The sequence below is a fragment of the Podarcis liolepis genome (assembly GCF_965112155.1).
Source record: "Podarcis liolepis genome assembly, chromosome: 1".
Classification (NCBI taxonomy): domain Eukaryota; kingdom Metazoa; phylum Chordata; class Lepidosauria; order Squamata; family Lacertidae; genus Podarcis; species Podarcis liolepis.
The window spans coordinates 4,903,367-4,926,151 of record NC_139554.1 but is presented as its reverse complement, the minus strand read 5'-3'; the positions used below and the strand labels follow the sequence as shown (position 1 = coordinate 4,926,151).

The 22,785-nt window shown below is 48.2% G+C and overlaps 1 protein-coding gene across 3 annotated transcripts in view; it reads left to right on the top strand.

The window, feature by feature from the left end:
• Nucleotides 1–22,785, top strand: part of FRMD6 (FERM domain containing 6) — a 159,338-nt gene that overhangs the window by 101,159 nt on the left and 35,394 nt on the right. For all 3 annotated transcript variants that reach the window (XM_083515214.1, XM_083515215.1, XM_083515213.1), the window contains 3 exons: nt 13,646–13,905; nt 19,410–19,500; nt 22,199–22,278. In XM_083515214.1, the coding sequence (XP_083371340.1) occupies nt 13,807–13,905; nt 19,410–19,500; nt 22,199–22,278 (270 nt within the window). In that variant the 5' untranslated portion in view covers nt 13,646–13,806. The remainder of the gene's footprint in view (nt 1–13,645; nt 13,906–19,409; nt 19,501–22,198; nt 22,279–22,785) is intronic.

The window sequence follows — 22,785 nt, the reverse complement described above, 5'->3', positions numbered from 1 at the left end:
GTGCAAATTACTTGCCTGGGTGCTGACAACCCACGCTACGCCACTGGGAGGAGGCACCAACTCTGCAATTGAAGCCAGCGGAAAACCCAGCGCCGGGGCCAAAACTACCCAGTGCGTTTGTGGACACCGAATCTTAGAACTGTTGAGTTGGAAGGGACCCCAAGGTCATCTGGTCCACCCCTGCAATTCAGGAATCACAGCTAAAGAATCCCTTTGACCTGTTTATAAACCTCCAAGGAAGAAGACTCCTCTGTGTTCTGAATGAGTCCATTCACGGTGTGTGTGTGTGTGTGTGTGTGAGAGAGAGAGAGAGAGAGAGAGAGAGAGAGAGAGAGAGAGAGAACAGGAAGCTGGAATCACAATGGGCAGTCCATATTCAGAATTATTCAGAATAGGCCCCTTGCAATTAATGGACATGACTAACTTAGGTGGAAGGACAGATCCTGAAGCTGAGGCTCCAAGACTTTGGCCACCTCATGAGAAGAGAAGACTCCCTGGAAAAGACCCTGATGTTGGGAAAGATGGAGGGCACAAGGAGAAGGGGACGACAGAGGACGAGATGGTGGGACAGTGTTCTCGAAGCGACCAGCATGAGTTTGACCAAACTGCGGGAGGCAGTGGAAGACAGGAGTGCCTGGCGTGCTCTGGTCCATGGGGTCACGAAGAGTCGGACACGACTGAACAACAACAAAAAAAAAACTTAGGTTCATTCATTTCAGTGAGGCTACTCTAAACAGAACTTATTTTGAAGACCTTTCCTAATGACATGAAATCCTATTTAGTTTGCAGTGCAAGATCTTTGACTTTTTAAAAATCTTCTTTTGTGGCAAACTGCTGAGGGTAGTGTATAGGGTCCCATCCCCTTTACCCTCACAACACTCTGGTGGAGTTTTGGCTGAGAGGGACTGGCTGTTCTGAGGTTCTTGGGGTTGAGAGATAAAATGGATTATCCTGTATAAGAGCTTGGGCAGCTGACCAGAATACTGAACAGAAGCGCTCCATGCTGCAACATTTTGCTGCAGGCCCACTACCTAAGTACACATAAATGTATGTTGGCGTATGGACAATGGGCAGTGTGCAATTACATAGGTGTGCTAGTGCAAGGATCAGTGCTCGTGCAATGAGGTCCACCCCCCACCTGTCCCCAGATCTGCTCCGGAGGGTTGGATGAACCCCCAGAACAGATTTAGGGGGGCATGTTGGAGGAGGAAAAGGGAAGAACACTACATTGCACCAGGAGGAATTCTTCAACCAGTGGGACATTCACCTTAGTGCTATGCTGAACACAACCCACTAAATTTTGGGCCATTCCAGATGTTGCAGCTTTGGGGGCCATCAGTGAGCCTTCACAGTGGGCTATTCGCCACCAGTTTGTTATTTCACCACAAGGATTCAAGTCCTAGGGACTATTTGTCACATATAAGGTAAAGGAACCCCTGACCATTAGGTTCAGTCATGACCGACTCTGGGGTTGCAGTGCTCATCTTGCTTTATTGGCCAAGGGAGCCGGCGTACAGCTTCTGGGTCATGTGGCCAGCATGACTAAGCCGCTTCTGGCGAACCAGAGCAGCACACAGAAACACCGTTTACCTTCCCGCCGGAGTGGTACCTACCGTATTTATCTACTTGCACTTTGAGGTGCTTTCGAACTGCTAGGTTGGCAGGAGCAGGGACCGAGCAATGGTAGCTCACCCCGTTTCAGGGATTCGAACCGCCGACCTTCTGATTGGCAAGTCCTAGGCTCTGTGGTTTAACCCACAGTGCCACCCACACCCCTTTGTCACATATACCCTTCCAAAAATGTGGATTGTAAGCTCCTGCGGGCAGGGACTGGCATTTTCCCAAGACAAAAGGCTATAGGGCAGTGGCAGAACATCTGCTTTGCACGCAGAAGGACTTGGGTTCAAATCCTGGCATTGCCAGGTAGGGTCCTGCCTGAAACATTGGAGATCCACTACCAGTCAGTGTAGGAAATATTGGACTAGATGGGACAATGGTCTGACTCAGTACAAGGCAGCTTCCTGCGCTCCCACCAGGACAGGTTAACTGTTGCTCTAGGGTTCGTTCCAAAATGTGCAGCCTCCCTTCAGATAACAAGCGAAACAGCTCTGTGCTTAAAACAGTAGCGTATCTAAACCTTGTGCCGTTACAGAGATGCGTGAGCTACCCAGCGCTTGCGAGAGATTAACTGCGACTTCAGCTGCCTTCGGGGAAACTGCATCTCTCATGATCCCCAATCCCTCTGACGTAGAGGCAGAGGAGGGAAGGGAAAATAATGATAACGATAATGATACTAAACTTTTATTTATACCCCGCCTTTCCCGGTTCAGAAACTGGGCTCAGTGCGGCTAACAACAAATTTAAAACACTTAATTATAAAGACAGCATAAAATGCAGTGTAAAAACATGAATGGCAATAAAATTCAAAAATCAAAAATCAATTAGATAGGGCTAGCTGGCTGAATTGGTCCTACTTGGGCCAGCAAGGAGGCCAGGGGAGAATTAGCTGTGGGGTCTCAGAGCGGCTGATCTTCATAAAAGGGGGGAGGGGGAAGGAAGAGAAGGGAAATAAAAGATCAGGCTGAATTCAAATTAAAGGCCAGGTGGAATAGCTCTGACTTAAAGGCCCTGCGGAAAGAAGTTAAATCCTGCAGGGCCCTAGTCTCTTGTGACAGAACGTTCCACCAAGTCGGGGCCAGTACTGAAAAGGCCCTGGCCCTAGTTGAGACCAATCTAACAAGCTTGTGGCTTGCGACCTCCAAAATGTTGTCATTTGTGGACCTTAAGGTCCTCCGCGGGACATACCAGGAGAGGCGGTCCTGTAGGTACGTGGGTCCTAGGCCGCATAGGGCTTGGAAGGTCAAAACCAGCACCTTAAACCTGACCCTGTACTCCACCAGGAGCCAGAGCAGTTGGTAAAGCACTGGATGAATGTGAATTTTTTATTATTGTTATTGTTATTATTATAATTACTACTACTATTACTATTACTATTACTATTATTATTTCAATTTACAGTGGTTCCTCGCAAGACGAAAAGAATCCGTTCTGTGATTCTCTTTGTCTAGCGGTTTTTTCGTCTTGCGAAGCAAGCCCATTGACGGATTAGCGGCTTTTAGTGGCTTATCTGCTGATTGGATCAGCTGATAAGCGGCTTAGAAAAAGGGGGGGGGAGCCCGCAGGAACTCGCAAGACATTGTCGTCTTGCGAAGCAAGCCCATAGGAGATTCGTTTTGCGAAGCACCTCCAAAACGGAAAACCCTTTCGTCTAGCGGGTTTTCCGTCTTGCGAGGCATTCGTCTTGCGGGGCACCACTGTATACACCTTCCTGCCCTTCACCTCCTTGGCTGGTCTTGCAGAAGGGCAATCCTCTGCTGTTCCGAAGCATCACTGCTTCTGATTGTGGAGGCAGAACACAAACCCGGAGGTCTCGGGGTAGTTCAAAAACAAGACCACAGCATGTAAAATCAAACAAAAAAACAATAACCCAATAGAAAACCCCCAAAAGAGCCACATTCTAAAGGGGTGTTGGATGTCCTCCCAAGGTGATGGTAAGTCTGGCGGGGTCTTGGCTCAGCGTAGATGAGCTGATTCTTTTTCCATCCTGTAGTTCACTCAGACGAACCCCCACAGAAAACACATTTTAAAAGGGCATAGGATGTCCATCAGATCAACCAAAGGCCTGGTTAAAAAGAACGTTTTTTGCCTGGCGCCTAAAGGTGTACAATGAAGGCGCCAGGCGAACTTCCCTGGGGAGAGCATTCCACAGACGGGGAGCCACTGCAGAGAAGGCCCCGTTCTCATGTTTCCACCCTCCGGACCGTTAGAGGAGGAGGCACACGAATAAGGGCCTTGGAAGAGGATCTCGGGGTCCAGGCAGGTTCATATGGGAAGAGGCCGTCCTTGAGGTATTGAGGTCCTGAGGCGTTTAAGGCTTTATAGGTCAAAACCAGCACTTTGAATTGAGCCTGGAAACTAGTTGGTAGCCAATGCAGTCGGACCAGGATCGAGAATTATTACAGACTCATTGTTAAAACCGTGTTTATGGAAGACAGTCTTACTCTGCTACAAGTGATCGCCAAAGAAGAAGAATATGCTCAAACCATCTTGCTCCGGTTTTAATTAGAGCTTCCAGTTGCCTGTAATCCAATACTGAACAAATGACATTGGCATCCTGAGAATTTTCACTCTGCTTGCTTTAAAAATGTTCCAAGTTTCTAGCCCTTATGATTGCAGCTTTTCCCAGCAACAGCTGACTGCTGGACACCCCGAGCTATGGAAACTGTAGAATCAACCAGAGGTTGATAAATTACTGGTGGTTACTAATAAAACCACAGTCAGTTATTTAAAAGATTTGGGTAGTGAATTTTGATTTTATTGTAAATCGCTAAGGGACTTAGCTACAGATTTGAACAAGAAAATTACAAGTTGAATTGGCTAACTGGAGTGGATCCAGTCCAATCCAATCTAACTAAATCTAAAATCAAAGCTTCTTTTCCCAGCTAGCTATAGCTAGGATGTCTGCCCCTAAGATATTGATGTTCACAGCTGTTCAAGCATGCTAAAATTAGTATGCTACCAGGTTTTTTTGGTGCCTTCATCCCCCCCCCTAAAATTTAAATAATGTAGGGGGAATGTTTTGAGTTTCGACATCTTAAAATATTTATGAAATATTTATAAAATATTTATAAAATATTTATCCGTGCCGGAGCCCCGTTCGCATCCAGAAGCGAATGCAACCTGCGTCTATGCGTGCGCAGGTCACGATTCGCCGCTTCTGCGCATGTGCATGACGTCATTTTTACCGTCTGCCCATGCGCAAGCGGCAAAACCCGGAAGTATCGCGCTCCGTTACTTCCGGGTCGCCGCAGCGCGCAACCCGAAAATACTTATCCTGAAGCTACTTCAACCTGAGGTATGACTATATAAAGATAAAGGGACCCCTGACCATTAGGCCCAGTCAAGACCGACTCTGGGGTTGCGGCGCTCATCTCGCTTTATTGGCCGAGGGAGCCGGCCTACAGCTTCCGGGTCATGTGGCCAGCATGACTAAGCCGCTTCTGGCGAACCAGAGCAGCGCACGGTAACGCCGTTTACCTTCCCGCCGGAGTGGTACCTATTTCTCTATTTGCACTTTGACGTGCTTTCGAACTGCTAGGTTGGCAGGAGCAGGGACTAAGCAACGGGAGCTCACCCCGTAGCGGGGATTTGAACCGCTGACCTTCTGATCGACAAGTCCTAGGCTCTGTGGTTTAACCCATAGCGCCACCTGTGTCGCTGGTAGTGTGTAACCGAGGACAAATAATTATGCTTATACAAAGGACATTCAGAGAGCCTGTATGTCTGCGTGCGTTTGTGAGCAAGAAACAGGGCCGGCCCTCCCATGAGGCAAGGGGAGGCAACCACCTCGGGTGGCAGAATCCACAGGGGCAGCAGATTCCAGGTAGATCTTCGTTCCCTCCTTGTTCCTGTTGTGGATCTTCACTCAGCCCTCCTTCTGTGGCAGGGAGCGAGGTGGCATTTTGTGGCTTGCCTCAGGTGGCCAAACATCTTGGGCTCATGCTGGCAAGAAAGCCTGAATTTCCTTGTATTCAACGAGGCTTAGGGTTCTCTGGACTGAGCCAGCAGCAGGAGCTTTTGGGTGATTAAGTGGATGGCGAAACAGAGATCGGTTTTGCTTCCCGTAAAGCTGAAGGTTTTTAAATTGGGCCTTGGGAGCGCCTAGGTAAAGGGTTGTAAAACACCGAGAGACGGAGAGTTTTCGGGAAAGCATTGCCTGGCCCTTTATAGGTGCAAGAAGAGCTTAAAATAGACGGAGACACAGATGAAGCGACGTTGGCTGAGACGTAGCAGTGTTAGTCAGAAGTTCCTCTCAAGCTGTGTTTCGGGATTGAATTCCACACTCCTGGAAAGAAAAACACAAGCTGCTTGATGGCGAGTTGACAGCTTTGGTGTTTGTCATCACTAGGGCTAGGCGATATCTAGTTTTTGGCATTGTGATATATCACCAGCTAAACATCGTGATATACCAATATGTCCTGATGTCTGAAATAAGGATGGAGGTTTTGGCTGGCTTCACGGTTTCCCCCACATCGTGATTTTTGCAGAGCGCACAAGTCATGATTTGCACTCTATTGCCAGGTCCAAAATTGCGGAACCGATATCAAGACATGGACTGCTAACTGGTTTTGGATGATATCTCGATATGTCACCCAGCCCTAGTCATCACAGAGAAATGAGAGAGAAATGTGGATGGAATGAAATCTGTGCAGCCGCCGTGGTTTGAGACTCAGTTCGCAGCCGCCTTTTCCTTGGGGTCCTGTGTCTGATAATTCCTGGTCTCTGCCAAGGATTTGGGGAAGGTGCGAAAAGGCAGTACCATGTCATGGTTGGAGTGACGGAGACCCGCCCCCTTTGGCCACAAAGCTCACTTGGGCGGCCTGGGGCCAGTCACTGTCTCTCGGCCAACCCGCCTCACAGGGTTGTTCTGGAGATAAAACGGAAGAGGGAGAACAATGTCATCGTCTTCTTCTTTGGCGATCACTCGTAGCCGAGTAAGATATATTTTTTAAAAATTGTCCAGTAGCACCTTAGAGACCAACTAAGTTTGTTCTTGGCATGAGCTTTCATGTGCAAGGTATCTGAAGAAGTGTGCATGCACACGAAAGCTCATACCAGTGACAAACGTAGTTGGTCCCTAAGGCGCTACTGGACATTTAAAAATATATATATATATATATATTCCCTGTTTAGGGAAGCTTTTAATGTTTAATAGATTATTGTATTTTAATATTTTGTTGGAAGCCACCCAGAGTGGCTGGGGAATCCCAGCCAGATGGGCGGGGTATAAATAAATTATTATTATTATTATTATTATTATTATTATTATTATTATTATTATTAATTTATTGTATTTCTACTGTGCCAGACCAACACAGCTACTAACTGAGTCCGTAAGTTGGTGCATCTTCAGCTCTTTGGGGATGTAAATGTAATGAATGAGTAAGTGGAGAAATGGCAAGGGGGAGAGGCAGACTTAACCCTTTCATCCCACTTGTTGCTGTTCTTGTTGTATTGTTTTTAATACTTGATTGGGAGCCGCCCAGAGTGGCTGGGGAGACTCAGCCAGATGGGCGGGGTATAAATAAATTATTATTATTATTATTATTATTATTATTATTATTATTATTATTATTATTATTCCCCACCCCACCCAGGGACCTTGCCTCCACCAGATGCTGCAGCATGGGAAATGGGTGCCTTGAATCTATGCTAGGGGGAGAACAGCTGTGGATTGTAGGGCAGGGGGGGGGGTAAATGGCTGGCGGCAGGCAGGGTTAAGCACCACCCCTTGCCAGTTTGTTTGAGTGGCTGCAGCAGAGAGAGAGAGAGAGAGAGGGAAGGAAGGAAGGAAGGAAGGAAGGAAGGAAGGAAGGAAGGAAGGAAGGAAGGAAGGCGGGCCACTGAGAAACCAGCCCCTTCCGGTTTCTCCCTCCATCACTGCCAGGCCAGCAGAGACCACCAACTCCCCTCCTCCCCTCCCTGAACTCCTCTTCCATTCCAGCTTGGTTGCTAAAAGAACTTTACAGTGAAGAACCAGAGTTTGCTTCCTTTCCTCCTCCCTCCTGAGCACCTTTCCTTTTGTGTCGTGTCTTCTATGCTGGGGAGCCATGTTTGCCTTACATTAAACTGATGTATGAACCTTTTTTTCTTTGGCTGAAGGGTAGGCCCCCAAATAATAATAATAATAATAATAATAATTTATTATTTATACCCCGCCCATCTGGGCTTCCCCAGCCACTCTGGGCGGCTTCCAAAAAAATATTAAAACACTGCAATATATCAAACACTAAAAGTTTCCCTAAACAGGGCTGCCTTCAGATGTCTTCTAAAAGTCTGGTAGTTGTTGTTCTCTTTGACATCTGGTGGGAGGGAGGGCGTTCCACAGGGAGGGCGCCACTACCGAGAAGGCCCTCTGCCTGGCTCCCTGTAACTTGGCTTCTCTCAGTGAGGGAATCCTTTCAAGCAAAATAAATAATTTGCAGGAATCGGTTTTGCCCATCTGCTACTGAACATGTAATTTCTTCCCCATCTGGGAAGTGTATTTACAGCTGGTCTACACGTCCAGTATAATAAGGCACCATATGGATCGACCCCGATAAATAAGCTGGCAGTGGGTTGCGGTTTTTTGTGCTTCCCTGCAAATACAAACCTGGCGCAGTAAGCGGCTAGGACATTTCTCCCTAATGTCTTGCGTTTTGCAAAAAGAGGGGCATCCTGCATTCTGAAGCAGCAAGATCCACTTTTGTACCACTTTGTTCTGCTGGACCCACGCCTCTGCATGCTTTGCTCCTCTATAGAAGTTTTGAGGCTTCTCAGCACAAAGAACCCTTCAGTTTCACGGTGCCTGCGTCGAAGCCCTTGGAATTTTACACCGGATGGAGCCCTTTGCCTAGTTTTGCAAAGAAGGCAGCCGCGAGGCCGAGGCAGCCCGGGATAAAACAGCCACAGCGATGTTACAAAAGCCATTCTGGAATCCTAGCCTGAGCCACAAAGCGCATTGACACCTTACCGGCACAGAAACCCCTCTCCCATCTTCAGCCCCCCCTCCTCAAAATCCACGTTTCCTCACATATCTGTGGCCTTGCCACTTTAATCCTTCTTCCCGGCTGTAACCAACTTTAAGTTCCTAGCCTGCTAAGTACCTAGTTTAAGACAAGCCTACCCGGATGCTTAGAAAGCTGAGATAATTTTAATCTGTTTAAGGATTTAACTTGTGTATCTTTTAAGAGTATGGCACTGATTTTTTTTCTTGATTCTACTGTTTTACCTTGTGTAAACCGCTTTGAGGTTTTTCTTTTGTTTTTTGCAATCAAGAGGTGTATAATTTTTATGAAATAAAATATGTACTGGTCAATTGCGTTTTCCCGTATTTTTCTCTCTCTCCATCGTTCCTTCTCCACTCTCTATTTCAGATGGTTAGAGCCTTCCTGTTAAGGAAATCACTATTTATGTCCACGTCAGGGCACTGTGTGTGAAACACGACAGATAAAAGAAAATACCGTATTGGCCCAAATATGAGCTGCACTTTTTTTTCCCTTCCAAATTCCAACCGTGAAAAGTTAAAAGTGTGGCTTAAATTTGCGACCTTACAAAAATTGGCTCTTATGGTATCGCTGCTGAAACAGACACACAGTAAAATAGAACGGGTGTGAGTGCCTGTGGAATTTTAAGGAAGTGGCTTATATTTGGGTCTTGTCTTTTTCTCTCTCCCCCCCCCCAAACCAAGTGCGTGGTTAATCTATGGAACTCCCTCCCACAGGACGGCTTTAAAAGGAGATTGGACAAATTCATGGAGGAGCTTAGGGCTATCGATGGTCCGAGGCAGCAATGTTTCTGAATCCCAGTTGCTGGAAACCAGCAACTGGGGGTTTGGGCTGGGTGTCCATCAATATGCAGATGATACCCAGCTCTACCTCTCTTTCAAATCAGAACCAGTGAAGGCGGTGAAGGTCCTGGGTGAGTGCCTGGAGGCGGTTGGAGGATGGATGGCGGCTAACAGATTGAGGTTGAATCCTGGCAAGACAGAAGTACTGTTCTTGGGGGACAGGAGGCGGGCAGGTGTGGGGGATTCCCTGGTCCTGAATGGGGTAACTGTGCCCCTGAAGGACCAGGTGCGCAGCCTGGGAGTCATTTTGGACTCACAGCTGTCCATGGAGGCGCAGGTCAATTCTGTGTCCAGGGCGGCTGTCTACCAGCTCCATCTTCTACACAGGCTGAGACCCTATCTGCCCGCGGACTGTCTCGCCAGAGTGGTGCATGCTCTGATTATCTCTCACTTGGACTACTGCAATGCGCTCTACCTTTGAAGGTGACCCGGAAACTGCAACTAATCCAGAATGCGGCATCTAGACTGGTGACTGGGGGCGGCCGCCGAGACCACATTACACCGGTCTTGAAAGACCTACACTGGCTCCCAGTACGTTTCCAAGCACAATTCAAAGTGTTGGTGCTGACCTTGAAAGTCCTAAACGGCCTCAAAGGCCCAGTATACCTGAAGGAGCGTCTCCACCCCCATCGTTCTGCCCAGACACTGAGGTCCAGCGCCGAGGGCCTTTTGGCAGTTCCCTCACTGCGAGAAGTGAGGTTACAGGGAACCAGGCAGAGGGCCTTCTCGGTGGTGGCACCCACCGTGTGGAACGCCCTCCCACCAGATGTCAAAGAGAACAACTACCAGACTTTTAGAAGACATCTGAAGGCAGCACTGTTTTGGGAAGCTGTTAATGTTTGATGTATTATGGTATTTTAATATTTTGTTGAAAGCTGCCCAGAGTGGCTGGGGAAGCCCAGCCAGATGGATGGGGTATAAATAATAATAATAATAATAATAATAATAATAATAATAATAATAATAATTAACCACAGGAGGGGAGAGTTGCTCTTGTGTTCGAATCCTGCTCCCTGGTTTCCCACGGGCACCTGGGCAGCCACTGTGAAAACAGGATGCCCGGCTGGATGGTCTTGATCCAGGAAGGCTCGGCTTATGCTCTTAACGTTCAGAGATGAGAAGGTAGCTTGCCTTTGGACAGCTGCTTAATGCACGTGGAAGAAAGCCCTGCAGGCTTTCAGGAGATGAGTTTCCAGTTGATTAAAAAGATGCAAAGCCCCCTCCGTTCAGTGAAATGAGGTGATGGCTTGACTAACCCAATTGGGAAATGTACGCTTAATAAAAAGGTGCCCTCGTTCATGTTTGTGGCGGCATTTTCTTTGGCGGCGGAGGGGGAGAGGATAATTAAAACAGTGCTATGGGTTGCTGCAAATTCCAGAGGTGGGAACCCAGTGGCAAAAAGGCCTCGTAGCAACTTTGAGGGCACACAAATGGACTGCGGCGCCAGCTTTCGGAGATGGGAGCGCAGGTGACGAAATCTGCTCTTTCCCAGGAAAGCAAATTTGCCGCAGCATCCTTCAAGGGATGGTGGAGTCTCAGGTGCAGTTGCTGGCATCTCCAGGTAGCGCTTGCCCGAAACCCTGGAGAGGCGCTGCCAGTCAGTGTTGGAAATACTGAACTACATGGACCAGTGGTCCAACTCTGCACAAGACATCCGTCCCTAAGCAAATAAGTAGGAAGCCGGGCTGAATGTAGTTTGAACCTAGGAGCAACAGCTTAAGCCTTTAAGAAAAACGAGGAAGGGCTGTAGAGCTCAGTGGTGCAACATTGCTTTCCAGGCAAAATGTCTTAATAATAATAATAATAATAATAATAAATTTTTATTTATACCCTGCCCTTCCTGGTTCAAAAACAGGGCTCAGGGCGGCTAACAACAAATTTACAACACTTTTAAAAACTTAATTATAAAAGCAGCATAAAATACAGTATAAAAACATGAATAACAATAAAAATAAAAAATCAATCAGATAATCCCCAGGGCTAGCTGGCTGAATTGGTCCTACTTGGGCCAGCGAGGAGACCAGGGGAGAATTAGCTGTGGGGTCTCAGAGCAGGTGATCTTCATAAAAGGGGAGGGGGAGGGAACAGAAGGAAAATGAAAGATCAGGCTGAATTCAAATTAAAGGCCAGGCGGAATAGCTCTGTCTTACAGGCCCGGCGGAAGGAGGTTAAATCCTGCAGAGCCCTGGTCTCATGGGACAGAGCATTTCCGCCAGGTCGGAGCCATCACTGAGAAGGCCCTGGCCCTGGTGGAGGATAGTCTGACTTCCTTAGGGCCCGGGACCTCTAAACTATGGTTATTCATGGACCTTAAGGTCCTCTGCTGGGCAGACCAGGAGAGGCGTCTCGTAAATACGAGGGCCCTAACATCACAAACATTATTATTATTATTATTATTATTATTATTATTATTATTATTATTATTATTATTCCTTGTTGCCCTGGGCATTTTAGACTAATAGTTGCAGCCACTTTTTTCTCTTTGTTAGCTTCTCTGTTTTTAGCCTGCTTTTTCGTTCACACTTTTGTGTGTGTGTGTTTGTGTGCCAAAGAGAGGGAATGATCTCATCCCTTGCATTTGCGTGCAGCGGGAACTGTTCTTGTACTTTCGTCCGGCAGCCTGGAATCCTCGGCTGAATCACAGTTCAGAAACATTTTACGCAAGTAACAACTTCGTTCTATCTGCTGGCGCGAAGGCCGCCTTCTTCTGGGTGATGGTGTGCCTTAGTTGAGGGAATTTTTGTCGTTCTCAACTCCTCCACCACTAGAGGAGAAAACGGTTGCAAGTCAGGACAGGGGCAGAAATTCGATCCTGTTCTCCTTTGAAGCCAATTTTGCCCCTTTCACACTTTCTGAGATGATACATGAACCAAACGCACAGACGTCTTTCAAAATTCACACGTTGGCGCATTTTGCTCCTCAGCCCTCCAGCCAAGTAATGATGAGAGGAATGCGTAGAATGGGTTAAAAGGTTCCTTTGAAAAAATTCTCACATTGACGACTATAACATTGAAAACGCGCTTCCTTGTTTTTTCCTCACCTGAAAAAACTGTACAGTGGTACCTCGGGTTAAGTACTTAATTCGTTCCGGAAGTCCATTCTTAACCTGAAACTGTTCTTAACCTGAAGCACTACTTTAGCTAATGGGGCCTCCTGCTGCTGCAGCGCCGCCGGAGCCCGATTTCTGTTCTCATCCTGAAGCAAAGTTCTTAACCTGAAGCACTATTTCTGGGTTAGTGGAGTCTGTAACCTGAAGTGTATGTAACCTGAAGCATATGTAACCCGAGGTACCACTGTACGGTGAATATATCAAAAACAGATTTCAGCAGAGGCAAATGTCTGGCACACGAAGGGCTATGTTTTTAGGATACACCTTATTTTTGCGACTGTAAGTTGTTTCAGGCTGCTTTTAATGTTGCGTTTTTAGTCTTGTAATATGCCCTGGTACCTTAGGGCAAGGGGCAGGTAATAAGTAGTAATAGGGACAATATTAGGGATAGTGTGCTTTGCAAAAGTGGGTCTATTGGGAGATAGGTAAAGATAAAGGGACCCCTGACTAGTAGGTCCAGTCGTGGCCGACTCTGGGGTTGTGGCACTCATCTCGCTTTATTGGCCGAGGGAGCCGGCGTGCAGCTTCCAGGTCATGTGGCCAGAATGACTAAGCCGCTTCTGGCAAACCAGAGCAGAGCACGGAAACACCATTTACCTTCCCGCCAGAGTGGTACCTATTTATCTACTTGCACTTTGATGTGCTTTCGAACTGCTAGGTTGGCGGGAGCAGGGACCGAGCAATGGGAGTTCACCCAGTTGCCGGGATTCGAACCTCCGACCAGACACGTAGAAATGCTGAAGAATTTTCATGAGGATTTTAAAAGAAACAGAGAATCTCAAACGTATATGTAAATGTGGAGAACCAAACTTAAAGATTGGGGAAATGGGAAACAGAAATTGAGAGGGCTTCCCCTTCCTAGTTGCAGGCCACCTCCTGCGTTCTATATTTTTCTTTTAAAGGTGGGATTAAAACAATAATAATCGTAATTATTGGTTTGGGTGCAGTGTTTCTCAGCTGTGGTTGGATGAGGTCAGGGATGATGGGAGTTGTAGTCCAATACTGGGGGTAGGCCATGGCGAAGTTCTTCTCCCATCTTCTCGTGGCCAGCAGCATCTGACGTTGCGTGTGCTTCTCATCCTTTCCAGTGATGGTACCCGTGGGAAGAGATGCTCAGATGCCCAGCCTGCTGGGCCGCAGGTGAGCAGGAGGAGGTGGAGCTGCTGGTCTCCCAGTGCCGTGACCCCGAGGTTCCCGCGCAGTCTCCAAGTGGCTCGCTCAGACATCCACGGGGAAGGCCCGGAACACGATGAACAAATTGAACTTCCACAATAACAGAGTCATGCAGGACCGACGCAGCGTGTGTGTTTTCCTCCCCAACGACCATTCCCTCAACATCATCATAAACGTGAGTGAGCCGTCTCAAGGCTGCCTCTTTCTTGCCATTCCCCGGGGGGCTGTCACAAGTACCGTATTTTTCGCTCTATAGGACGCACCGGACCATAGGAGGGGGAGAACAGGGGGGGAAAATTCTCCCTCTCTCTGCTCAGCGCCCCTTCAGCGAAGCGGCAGAGAAACGGAGCCCCTTCCATTTCTCCTCCCGCTTCACTGAAGGGGCGCTGCGCAGAGAGGGAAAACTCTGCAGCGCCTCTCCAGCGAAGCAAAGCCTGGAGAGCAAGAGGGATCAGTGTGCACTGACCCCTCTCGCTCTCCAGGCTTCAGGCAGCTATCCGCAAGCCTTTGGAGCGCGGCGGGAACTCCTGCTGCGCTCCGAAGGCTTGTGGATAGCTGCCTGAAGCCCCCGGAGCGCAGCGGGCGTTCCCTGTGCTCCAGGGGCTTCAGTGAAAGCAACGCGAAACCTCTGGAACGCGGGGGGAGCTCTCCCTCTGCGCTTTGGAGGCTTTGCGTTGCTATCGCTGAAGCCAAGGAGCCTGCATTCGCTCCATAGGGCGCACACAGATTTCCCCTTCATTTTTGGAGGGGGAAAAGTGCATCCTATAGAGCAAAAAATGCGGTATGTGCCCCCAACTTTTCCCTCCCCCTTTCTGAGACCTGGGCGAAGTGGACCTTGCTCAAGCACTGTCTTGGTGAGTGGGGGGCATTACTCCCCCCCCCCAGGTCCAACTGTCTAGAGCAAGGTGGGCTATACTGGCAGGTGTCTGGGAAGGGGGGGAATTTGCAGTGTTACCCTGGGCTTTGAAAGCTAGGTGTGTTTGCAGGGCCCACCCTATTCCAGGCACTGCAATCTGTTTTAACTGCTTTTCATTCTGAATTTTGAATAGCTCTGGGACCTGATGGTGAAGGGCAGCTAATAAAATCGTCGTCGTCATTAGTCATCTCCCCCCTCCAAAAAAAATTGAACTCGAAGCAATTTATAAAAGCAAAGGTGATAAACAAATATAAAAGCAGGAATAAAATCAACCTAAAATAACAGTCACGTACAGTGGTACCTTGGTTCTCAAACTTAATCCGTTCCGGAGGTCCGTTCCAAAACCAAAGCGTTCCAAAACCAAGGTGCCCTATCCCATAGAAAGGAATGCAAAATGGATTAATCCGTTCCAGACTTTTAAAAACAACCCCTAAAACAGCAATTTAACCTGAATTTTACTATCATACGAGACCATTGATCCATAAAATGAAAGCAATAAACAATGTACAGTGGTACCTCGGGTTAAGTACTTAATTCATTCCAGAGGTCCGTTCTTAACCTGAAACTGTTCTTAACCTGAAGCACCACTTTAGCTAATGGGGCCTCCTGCTGCCGCCGCGCCGCCGGAGCATGATTTCTGTTCTCATCCTGAAGCAAAGTTCTTAAGCTGAAGCACTATTTCTGGGTTAGCGTAGTCTGTAACCTGAAGCGTATGTAACCTGAAGCGTATGTAACCACTGTACTGCAGTAACATAATCAATCAATCAATCAGTAGCTGAACTGGGTTCCACACAGTCACAAAAACAAAACAAAAAGAGCCGCAGAAACAAAAACGCCAAATGAATAGCATAAACAGACAGACCTCAGCACAACACTCAAATCGGAAGTGTAACACTCAAAACGGAGCACGTTCAGCTTCCGAAAAAGGTTTGCAAACCGGAACACTTACTTCCGGGTTTGCAGTGTTTGGGTTCCAAGTTGTTTGAGTACCAAGGCGTTTGAGAACCAAGGGACCACTGTACATAAAAGAACAAACCCAAACCCCACCCCTGGCTGTCCTGGAGACAAGCAGTCCATAAATGGGGAGCCACCACTGAGAAGACCCTTTCTCATGTTTTGCTCCTGCCCTTTCTTTCATGGGGTTTGGACCTGTGACCACGGCTGGATTTAGGCTTGATGAGGCCCTCAGCTGCTGAAGGTCATGGGGCCCTTTATATGTCCAGCTGTCCTTTGTCAACAACAAATTGTGGCTGTTTTTGTGTTGAGTATATGCTATATGATCATTTAAGGACCTAATAGGTATCTGAAGCCATTTGCACATGTTGCCATGCGACCAGTCCATGCAGAATGTAGGCACCCTATATATAGAAAGGATCAAACCAGTGATGTTTGAGGGAGCAGGCTAGCAGGCGGGGCCCATGACTGACATCATAGGAGCCTACACAACACAAAACACTGTTGCTGTATGTAGGTTTTATTTTATTTGTTCTTTATCTTATATTTTGGAAATGTACATCCAGGGTTTTTTTTTACTTTTACATTTTTTGCGGGCCCCCAAGAAAGTGGGGCCCTAAGCTATGGCTTGTTTAGCTTATACGTAAATCCGGCACTGGCTGTGACCCAGAGAGGCCTGTGCTGTTCATGCTTGAAAAGAAGGAAAAGTTACAATTTTCACCCATTATATCCTTGCCGCTCACCCAAAAGCTCTTTGTCTTGGCTGTGTGACTAGAACCTCCTTTTGGAAATGACAGGCGTTAAATTTAAAGGATCGCTGCATTGCATGCCCACCTCTCTACCAAATTTCTCTCCCCTGGCAGTTTGATGTCCTATTTAGAAGTTCCCAAGCGATGATCCTTTAGAGCTTTTGCCTTCCGTTTGTTTCTCTGACAAGGCCATTTCTCCCACTCCACCCCTTCCTCTCTTCTTACATGCAAGATTTTTTAGAGAGTTGCTTATGCGGCTGTTTTGAATTCTTCAATTATTAAGTCGCTGGCTTGGTGCCTTCTTGGCGAAGTGAGGGGGCCCTTAAACCATCCAGAGCCGTGCTGGAAATTAGAATATTTTTTGTAGCGGATCTGCAAGCTTTATTTGCACACCGTCTCCGTAATTGCCGCAAAACGGGGAGAAGCCGAGGCCTGACGACCGTGAGCAAATAACGGTCTCTCTAGACATTTGGAACGGCTTTCCATCTCCCATGCTTCAAGCTTCCAAACAGAGCTGTTGAAATCGCAATGGGTTAAGCAAAATGGAAGCCCTCTTGGGTCTGATGGATCTTGCAGTTTCCCCCCTTTGCAGTTAACTGCCTGGAAACGATATTTGAGACTCTAGTTATTCTAGTCTGGAATCATTATTTTCGTTCTTGTTTTTGATGGCTTTGGAATTGAGAATGGCGTTGTGGCTCTGTGTAGCTCTGCGACATTTCCCTTAACCATGGTTAATAATAATAATAATATTTTTTTCTTTGTACCCCGCCCATCTGGCTGAGTTTCCCCAGCTGCTCTAGGCGGCTTCCAACAAAGATTAAATATACATTAAAATGTCACACATTAAAAACTTCCCTGAACAGGGCTGCCTTCAGATGTCTTCTAAATGTCAGGTAGTTGTTTATCTCTTTGACATCTGTTGGGAAGGCGTTTCACAGGGCGGGTGCCACCACCGAGAAGGCCCTCTGCCTGGTTCCCTGTAACCTCACTTCTTGCAGTGAGGGAACCGCCAGAAGGCCCTCAGAGCTAGACCTCAGTGTCCGGGCTGAACGATGGGGGTGGAGACACTCCTCCAGGTATACTGGACCGAGGCCATTTAGGGCTTTAAAGGTCAGCACCAACACTTTGAATTGTGCTCGGAAACATACTGGGAGCCAATGTAGGTCTTTCAAGACTGGTGTTATATGGTCTTGGCGGCCGCTCCCAGTCACCAGTCTAGCTGCCGCATTCTGGATTACTTGTAGTTTCCGGGTGACCTTCAAAGGTAGCCCCACGTAGAGCGCATTGCAGTAGTCCAAGCGGGAGATAACCGGAGCATGCACCATTCTGGCAAAACAGTCTGCGGGCAGGGAGGGTCTCAGCCTGCGTACCAGATGGAGCCGGTAGACACAGAATTGACCTGTGCCTCCATGGACAGCTGTGAGTCCAAAATGACTCCCAGGCTGTGCCCCTGGTCCTTCAGGGGCACAGCTACCCCGTTCAGGACCAGGGAGTCATCCGTACCTGCCTACCCCCTGTCCCCACAAACAGTCTTCTCCCTCTGTCCACCAATCCTCTGGCTTTGAGCCCTTGGAGCTTAATGCATATGCTGTGCTCTGCGTGCAAATGTTTCCAGGTTCAATTCCCGTCATCTCCAGAAACCCTGCTCAAAATCCTGGGTAGCTGCTGTTAATTTCATGATTAACACTCCACTTGGCAACGGACCCAGGGATCAGGAACCTCCAGATGTTGTTGTACTACAACTCCCATCATCCCTCACCCTTGGCCACGCTGCTGGGGGATGATGGGAATTCTTACTACTTAACTTGCGGATAGAAAAGGTTTCTTGTTCTCATCTAACTAAGAAGCCTAGAGAAGAGCAAGTCAGCCGTAATTGCCCCTTGGTTCTTTCAGAGGATAGTAAAAATAAAAATAAATGTTTTAATTATTATTTATGCCTTATCCATCTGGCTGACCCCTCGTCTCCGAGAGAAAAACGCGAGGAAGAAGTTATAAACAGGCTGCAACCAAAGGTGTAGCCCTCTAAACAACAAGGAGGGAGAGGGAGGAGTTAGCATAAAGATAAAGGTTCAGGGATAGTCTGGGAATCTGGCAAGTTCCTCCCTCTGTGCCCATGCAAAGGTCTGATTTGGCCACAGTGATCCCTGTGACGGTCACCTCCAGGCTTAATTATTGTAACTCGCTCTACATGACTCCTTTGAAGCTGACCCAGAAACTCCAGCGGGTGCAGAATGCCGCGGCGAGGCTCCTTACGGGGTCCTTGCCGCGGGATCGCATTCATCCAGTGCTTTACCAACTGCTCTGGCTCCCGGTGGAGTACAGGGTCAGGTTTAAGGTGCTGGTTTTGACCTTCAAAGCCCTATGCAGCCTAGGACCCTCGTACCTACGGGACTGCCTCTCCTGGTATGCCCTGCAGAGGACCTTAAGGTCCACAAATGGCAACATTTTGGAGGTCCCAAGTCGCAAGCTGGTTAGATTGGTCTCAACTAGGGCCAGGGCCTTTTCAGCACTGGCCCCGAATTGGTGGAACGCTCTGTCACAAGAGACCAGGGCCCTGCAGGACTTGACATCTTTCCGCAGGGCCTGCAAGACAGAGCTGTTCCGCCTGGCCTTTGGTTTGGACTCAGTCTGACCCTTATGTTTCCCTCCCCTTATGGTTTTGATGTACGGGCTACTATTAAAATGAGGCTGCATTTTAAATTGCATTTTTAACCTGTATTTTAAATTGTGTTTTCCCCCCTTCCCTATTATGTTTTTATTGTAATTTTACTGGTGTTAGCCGCCCTGAGCCCGGCTCTGGCCGGGGAGGGTGGGATATAAATAAAAATGTATTATTCTTATTCTGAAAGCTCAGTTGCACCCATGCGTCTTACAATTATAAAACTGCTTTTACATGCTGCATTATGTCTCGTGTTCTTTGCTGTTTGCTGCCTGGGTGTTCTCCAAATGCTGGACGTCTTATAAATCCTGAAATAAATAAATGGGTCTTTCTATATCATCCCTGCAGAAGTCGCCCCCCAAATAACTCCCTTTTCCTCCTCCACCCTCTCCCCCTTGTAGGTCAAAATATTGTGCCATGAGTTACTGGTCCAGGTATGTGACCTCCTGCGGCTGAAGGACTGTCACCTCTTTGGACTCAGCGTCATTCAGAGTAAGTCCAGAGAGAAGGGTTTGGCTTCCTTCCACTCTCTGCACCTCTGCCCTGCTGCTCAATGACCTTCAGCTAGACCGCTGCTGCTCCCTCGCTCAGTGAGCACAACATTTCTGCCGCCGCAGCCGATGTGCGGAAGCGCATCTCAGTAAAGGATGTTGTGTGTCCCCAGGGCCACCCCAATAACTCACACATCACACCAATATTTTTGTTTAAGGTTTCTGGAATAATTTTGGCCACAACTTTATTAAAATACAAACATGTGAGTGGTTGCATAGGCATTGGTTGCGACTAGCTGTCCCCACCGTGGGGGACAGTCTGACATTCCGCACACCTGCAGAAGTCAGAAAAGGGGAATACACCTGGGGGTAGTGACGGAGCAGGGAACCTGCCCTCAGCCCACCTCAAATACAGCCAGGAGCTCTTGCAGTGGCCCAAGCCCCCTTGACAGGGTGGACAAGCAATAGTTAGCCCCCGATTCCTTTAACGGAATCCCTTGCAGCAGCAGCATTGGAGGGGCAGGCACAGCCAATCCATGCCCCTCAACCAACCAAACCATAAACAAATGCCTAACCGCAACCTTACAAGTGGTGACAATGTGCTACGCAGTAGGCAAAAACCAAATGGCCCCAGCCAATCAGCCAGATGGACAAAATTCCTACCGGACCCCTGCCCCAAGAGCAGACGACCCCATAACAGGCATAGCAAGGTCAAGCGAACAACCCTAATTCTAGGGAGGGGGGGGGACGGGCAATCCTATGCACGGGCGAAAAGAGGAAGCCCTAGCCTCGTGCAAGGAGTTTTAGCATTTCTGGCTGTCAATCAACAAATGGCAACATTAACTTCTTCCCAACGACAAGGGAAGCCCAATCGAATCAGTGGCCAACGGTCAATTAGCCCGCCCCACAACTTTGGAGTGTCCTGGCGGCCGCCACCGCAACACGTGCTCTCCATGAAGGAGAACACGCTTTCTCAGATGTGGTGCGGCTGTAGATCTGAATCACCGCATTTGCTAACCGTAGTTACCTCGAGCCACAGTCCATAGCTATCGTTAGAAGCTGGTTTCTGGCTAATCCTGTAGTTCAGAAACGGGGAAACGGTGGCCCTCCAGGTCTTTGTTGAACTACAGTTCCCATCATCCCTGGCCATTGGCCATGCTGCCTGGGGATGATGGGAGTTGCAGCCCATAATGGTTGGGAGTCGGCAAACCACAGTTAGCACCTGAGTGCAGTTGGAACCCTAAACCATGGGTAGGCAAAGTAAGGCCTGGGGGCTGGATCCGGCCCAATCGCCTTCTAAATCCGGCCCGCAGATGGTCCGGGAATCAGCATGTTTTTACATGAGTAGAATGTGTCCTTTTATTTAAAATGCATCTCTGGGTTATTTGTGGGGCCTGCCTGGTGTTTTTACATGAGTAGAATATGTGATTTTATTTACCGTATTTTTGGCTCTATAGGATGCACTTTTTCCTCTCCAGAAATGAAGGGGAAATCTGTGTGCGCCCTATGGAGCGAATGCAGGCTCCTTGGCTTCAGCGATAGCAACGCAAAGCCTCCGAAGCGCAGAGGGAGCGCTCCCTCCGCGCTCTGGAGGCTTCGCATTGCTTTCGCTGAAGCCTGGAGAGCAGGATGGGTCGGTGCGCACCAACCCCTCTCGCTCTCCAGGCTTCAGGGATAGCCGCCTGAAGCCTGCAGAGCGCAGTGCGAGTTCCCGCTGCGCTCCGCAGGCTTCAGGTTCCTTTCGCTGAAGCCAGGAGAGCAAGACTTTACTGGCTTCAGCAGAGAGGGATAGCTGCGCTGCGCCCCTTCACCCAAGCGGGAGGAGAAATGGAAGGGGCTCCGTTTCTCCTGCCGCTTCGCTGAAGGGGCGCTGAGCAGAGGGGGGGAGATTTTTTTTTCTTGTTCTCCCCCTCTAAAACAAGGTACGTCCTATGGTCCGGTGCGTCCTATAGAGCGAAATATACAGTAAAATGCACCTCTGAGTTACTTGTGGGTTATAGGAATTCATTCATATATTTTTTTAAAATATCGTCCGGCTCCCCACAAGGTCTGAGGAACAGTGGACTGGCCCCCTGCTGAAACAGTTTGCTGACCCCTGCCCTAAACCGTGGCTGGTTCCTAAAGTGGAAAGGAGAGAGAGTTAGTTGCACAAGAGGGGAAGAGGAAGAAGGGAATCTCTGACCATGAGAGGAGATTGGTTAGCATTGTACTGCATTCAGCGCACCAGCATCAAATCAAAAGCACAGGAAGTTTGACGTTGGGGTATCGCTTAAAAGGGATGAGGCGTTTTGCAGCGCCTCTCGTGGGCAAAGGCATCTAATTGTCCCTGTGCCGTTTCCCATGTTGTTTCTTATCAGGAAAAAGTAAACATGAAAAAAAAAATCTTTTGCAGCTAAGCGTGTTTATCTTTGTTTTAAAATATTTTTATTAACTCTATTTTTATTTAAAAATATTAAAAATAACACTGGGCAAAGATATACTGCAAAAGTCGACTATAAAATACATTTTGAAAGCAAGTACCACAAAGAGCAGCTCATTGGGGAATCTGTTCCCCCCCCCAGCAGAAACTGCTAAAATGCTGCCTTTGTGAACTGGTTCTTTTTGGCTGCGAGTGCCGAATTGTCCCCGCTTTTTAGAGGAACGTCCTTGCAACAGGCCCGCTGTCTAATCTCAGCTTCCCATTTCTTCCTACGGCACAGACAACGAGCACGTCTATATGGAGCTGTCCCAAAAGCTCTGCAAGTACTGTCCAAAAGAGTGGAAGAAAGAAGCCAGTAAGGTAAGGACTCTGGTTTCACCTCCGCTTCTGAACCCCAGTTGCCGGAAACTGCAGGAAGGGGAGAATGATGCTCTCGCACTCAGATCCCGCTCGCCGGTTTCCCAATAGGCGCGTCTGGGCTGGCCCGAATGGGACATTGGCCTGATCCTGCGAGCTCGTCTTGCTTGTTCTTACTTTGCCGTAGCATGAGCTGGCCACCAGAACCCCTGTTTCACCTTATCCTCACCAGATTTAAGCAGGAAGATCCGGCGGCTTCATTTTAGCAACCTTTGAGAGCTCTCTGACATCCTGGAACAAAGGCACCTTTTCCCAGAGCAAAGAAGTTGTAATTAGAAGCTTAAATTATCTGAAGCCAGTTTGCAGAGCTTTAAACAGGCATGGCCAAACTTGGCCATACAGATGTTTGGGGACTACAAATCCCATCATCCCTGAGCACTGGTCGTGTTAGCTAGGGATGATGGGAGTTGTAGTCCCAAAACATCTGGAGGGCCAAGTTTGGCCAGGCCT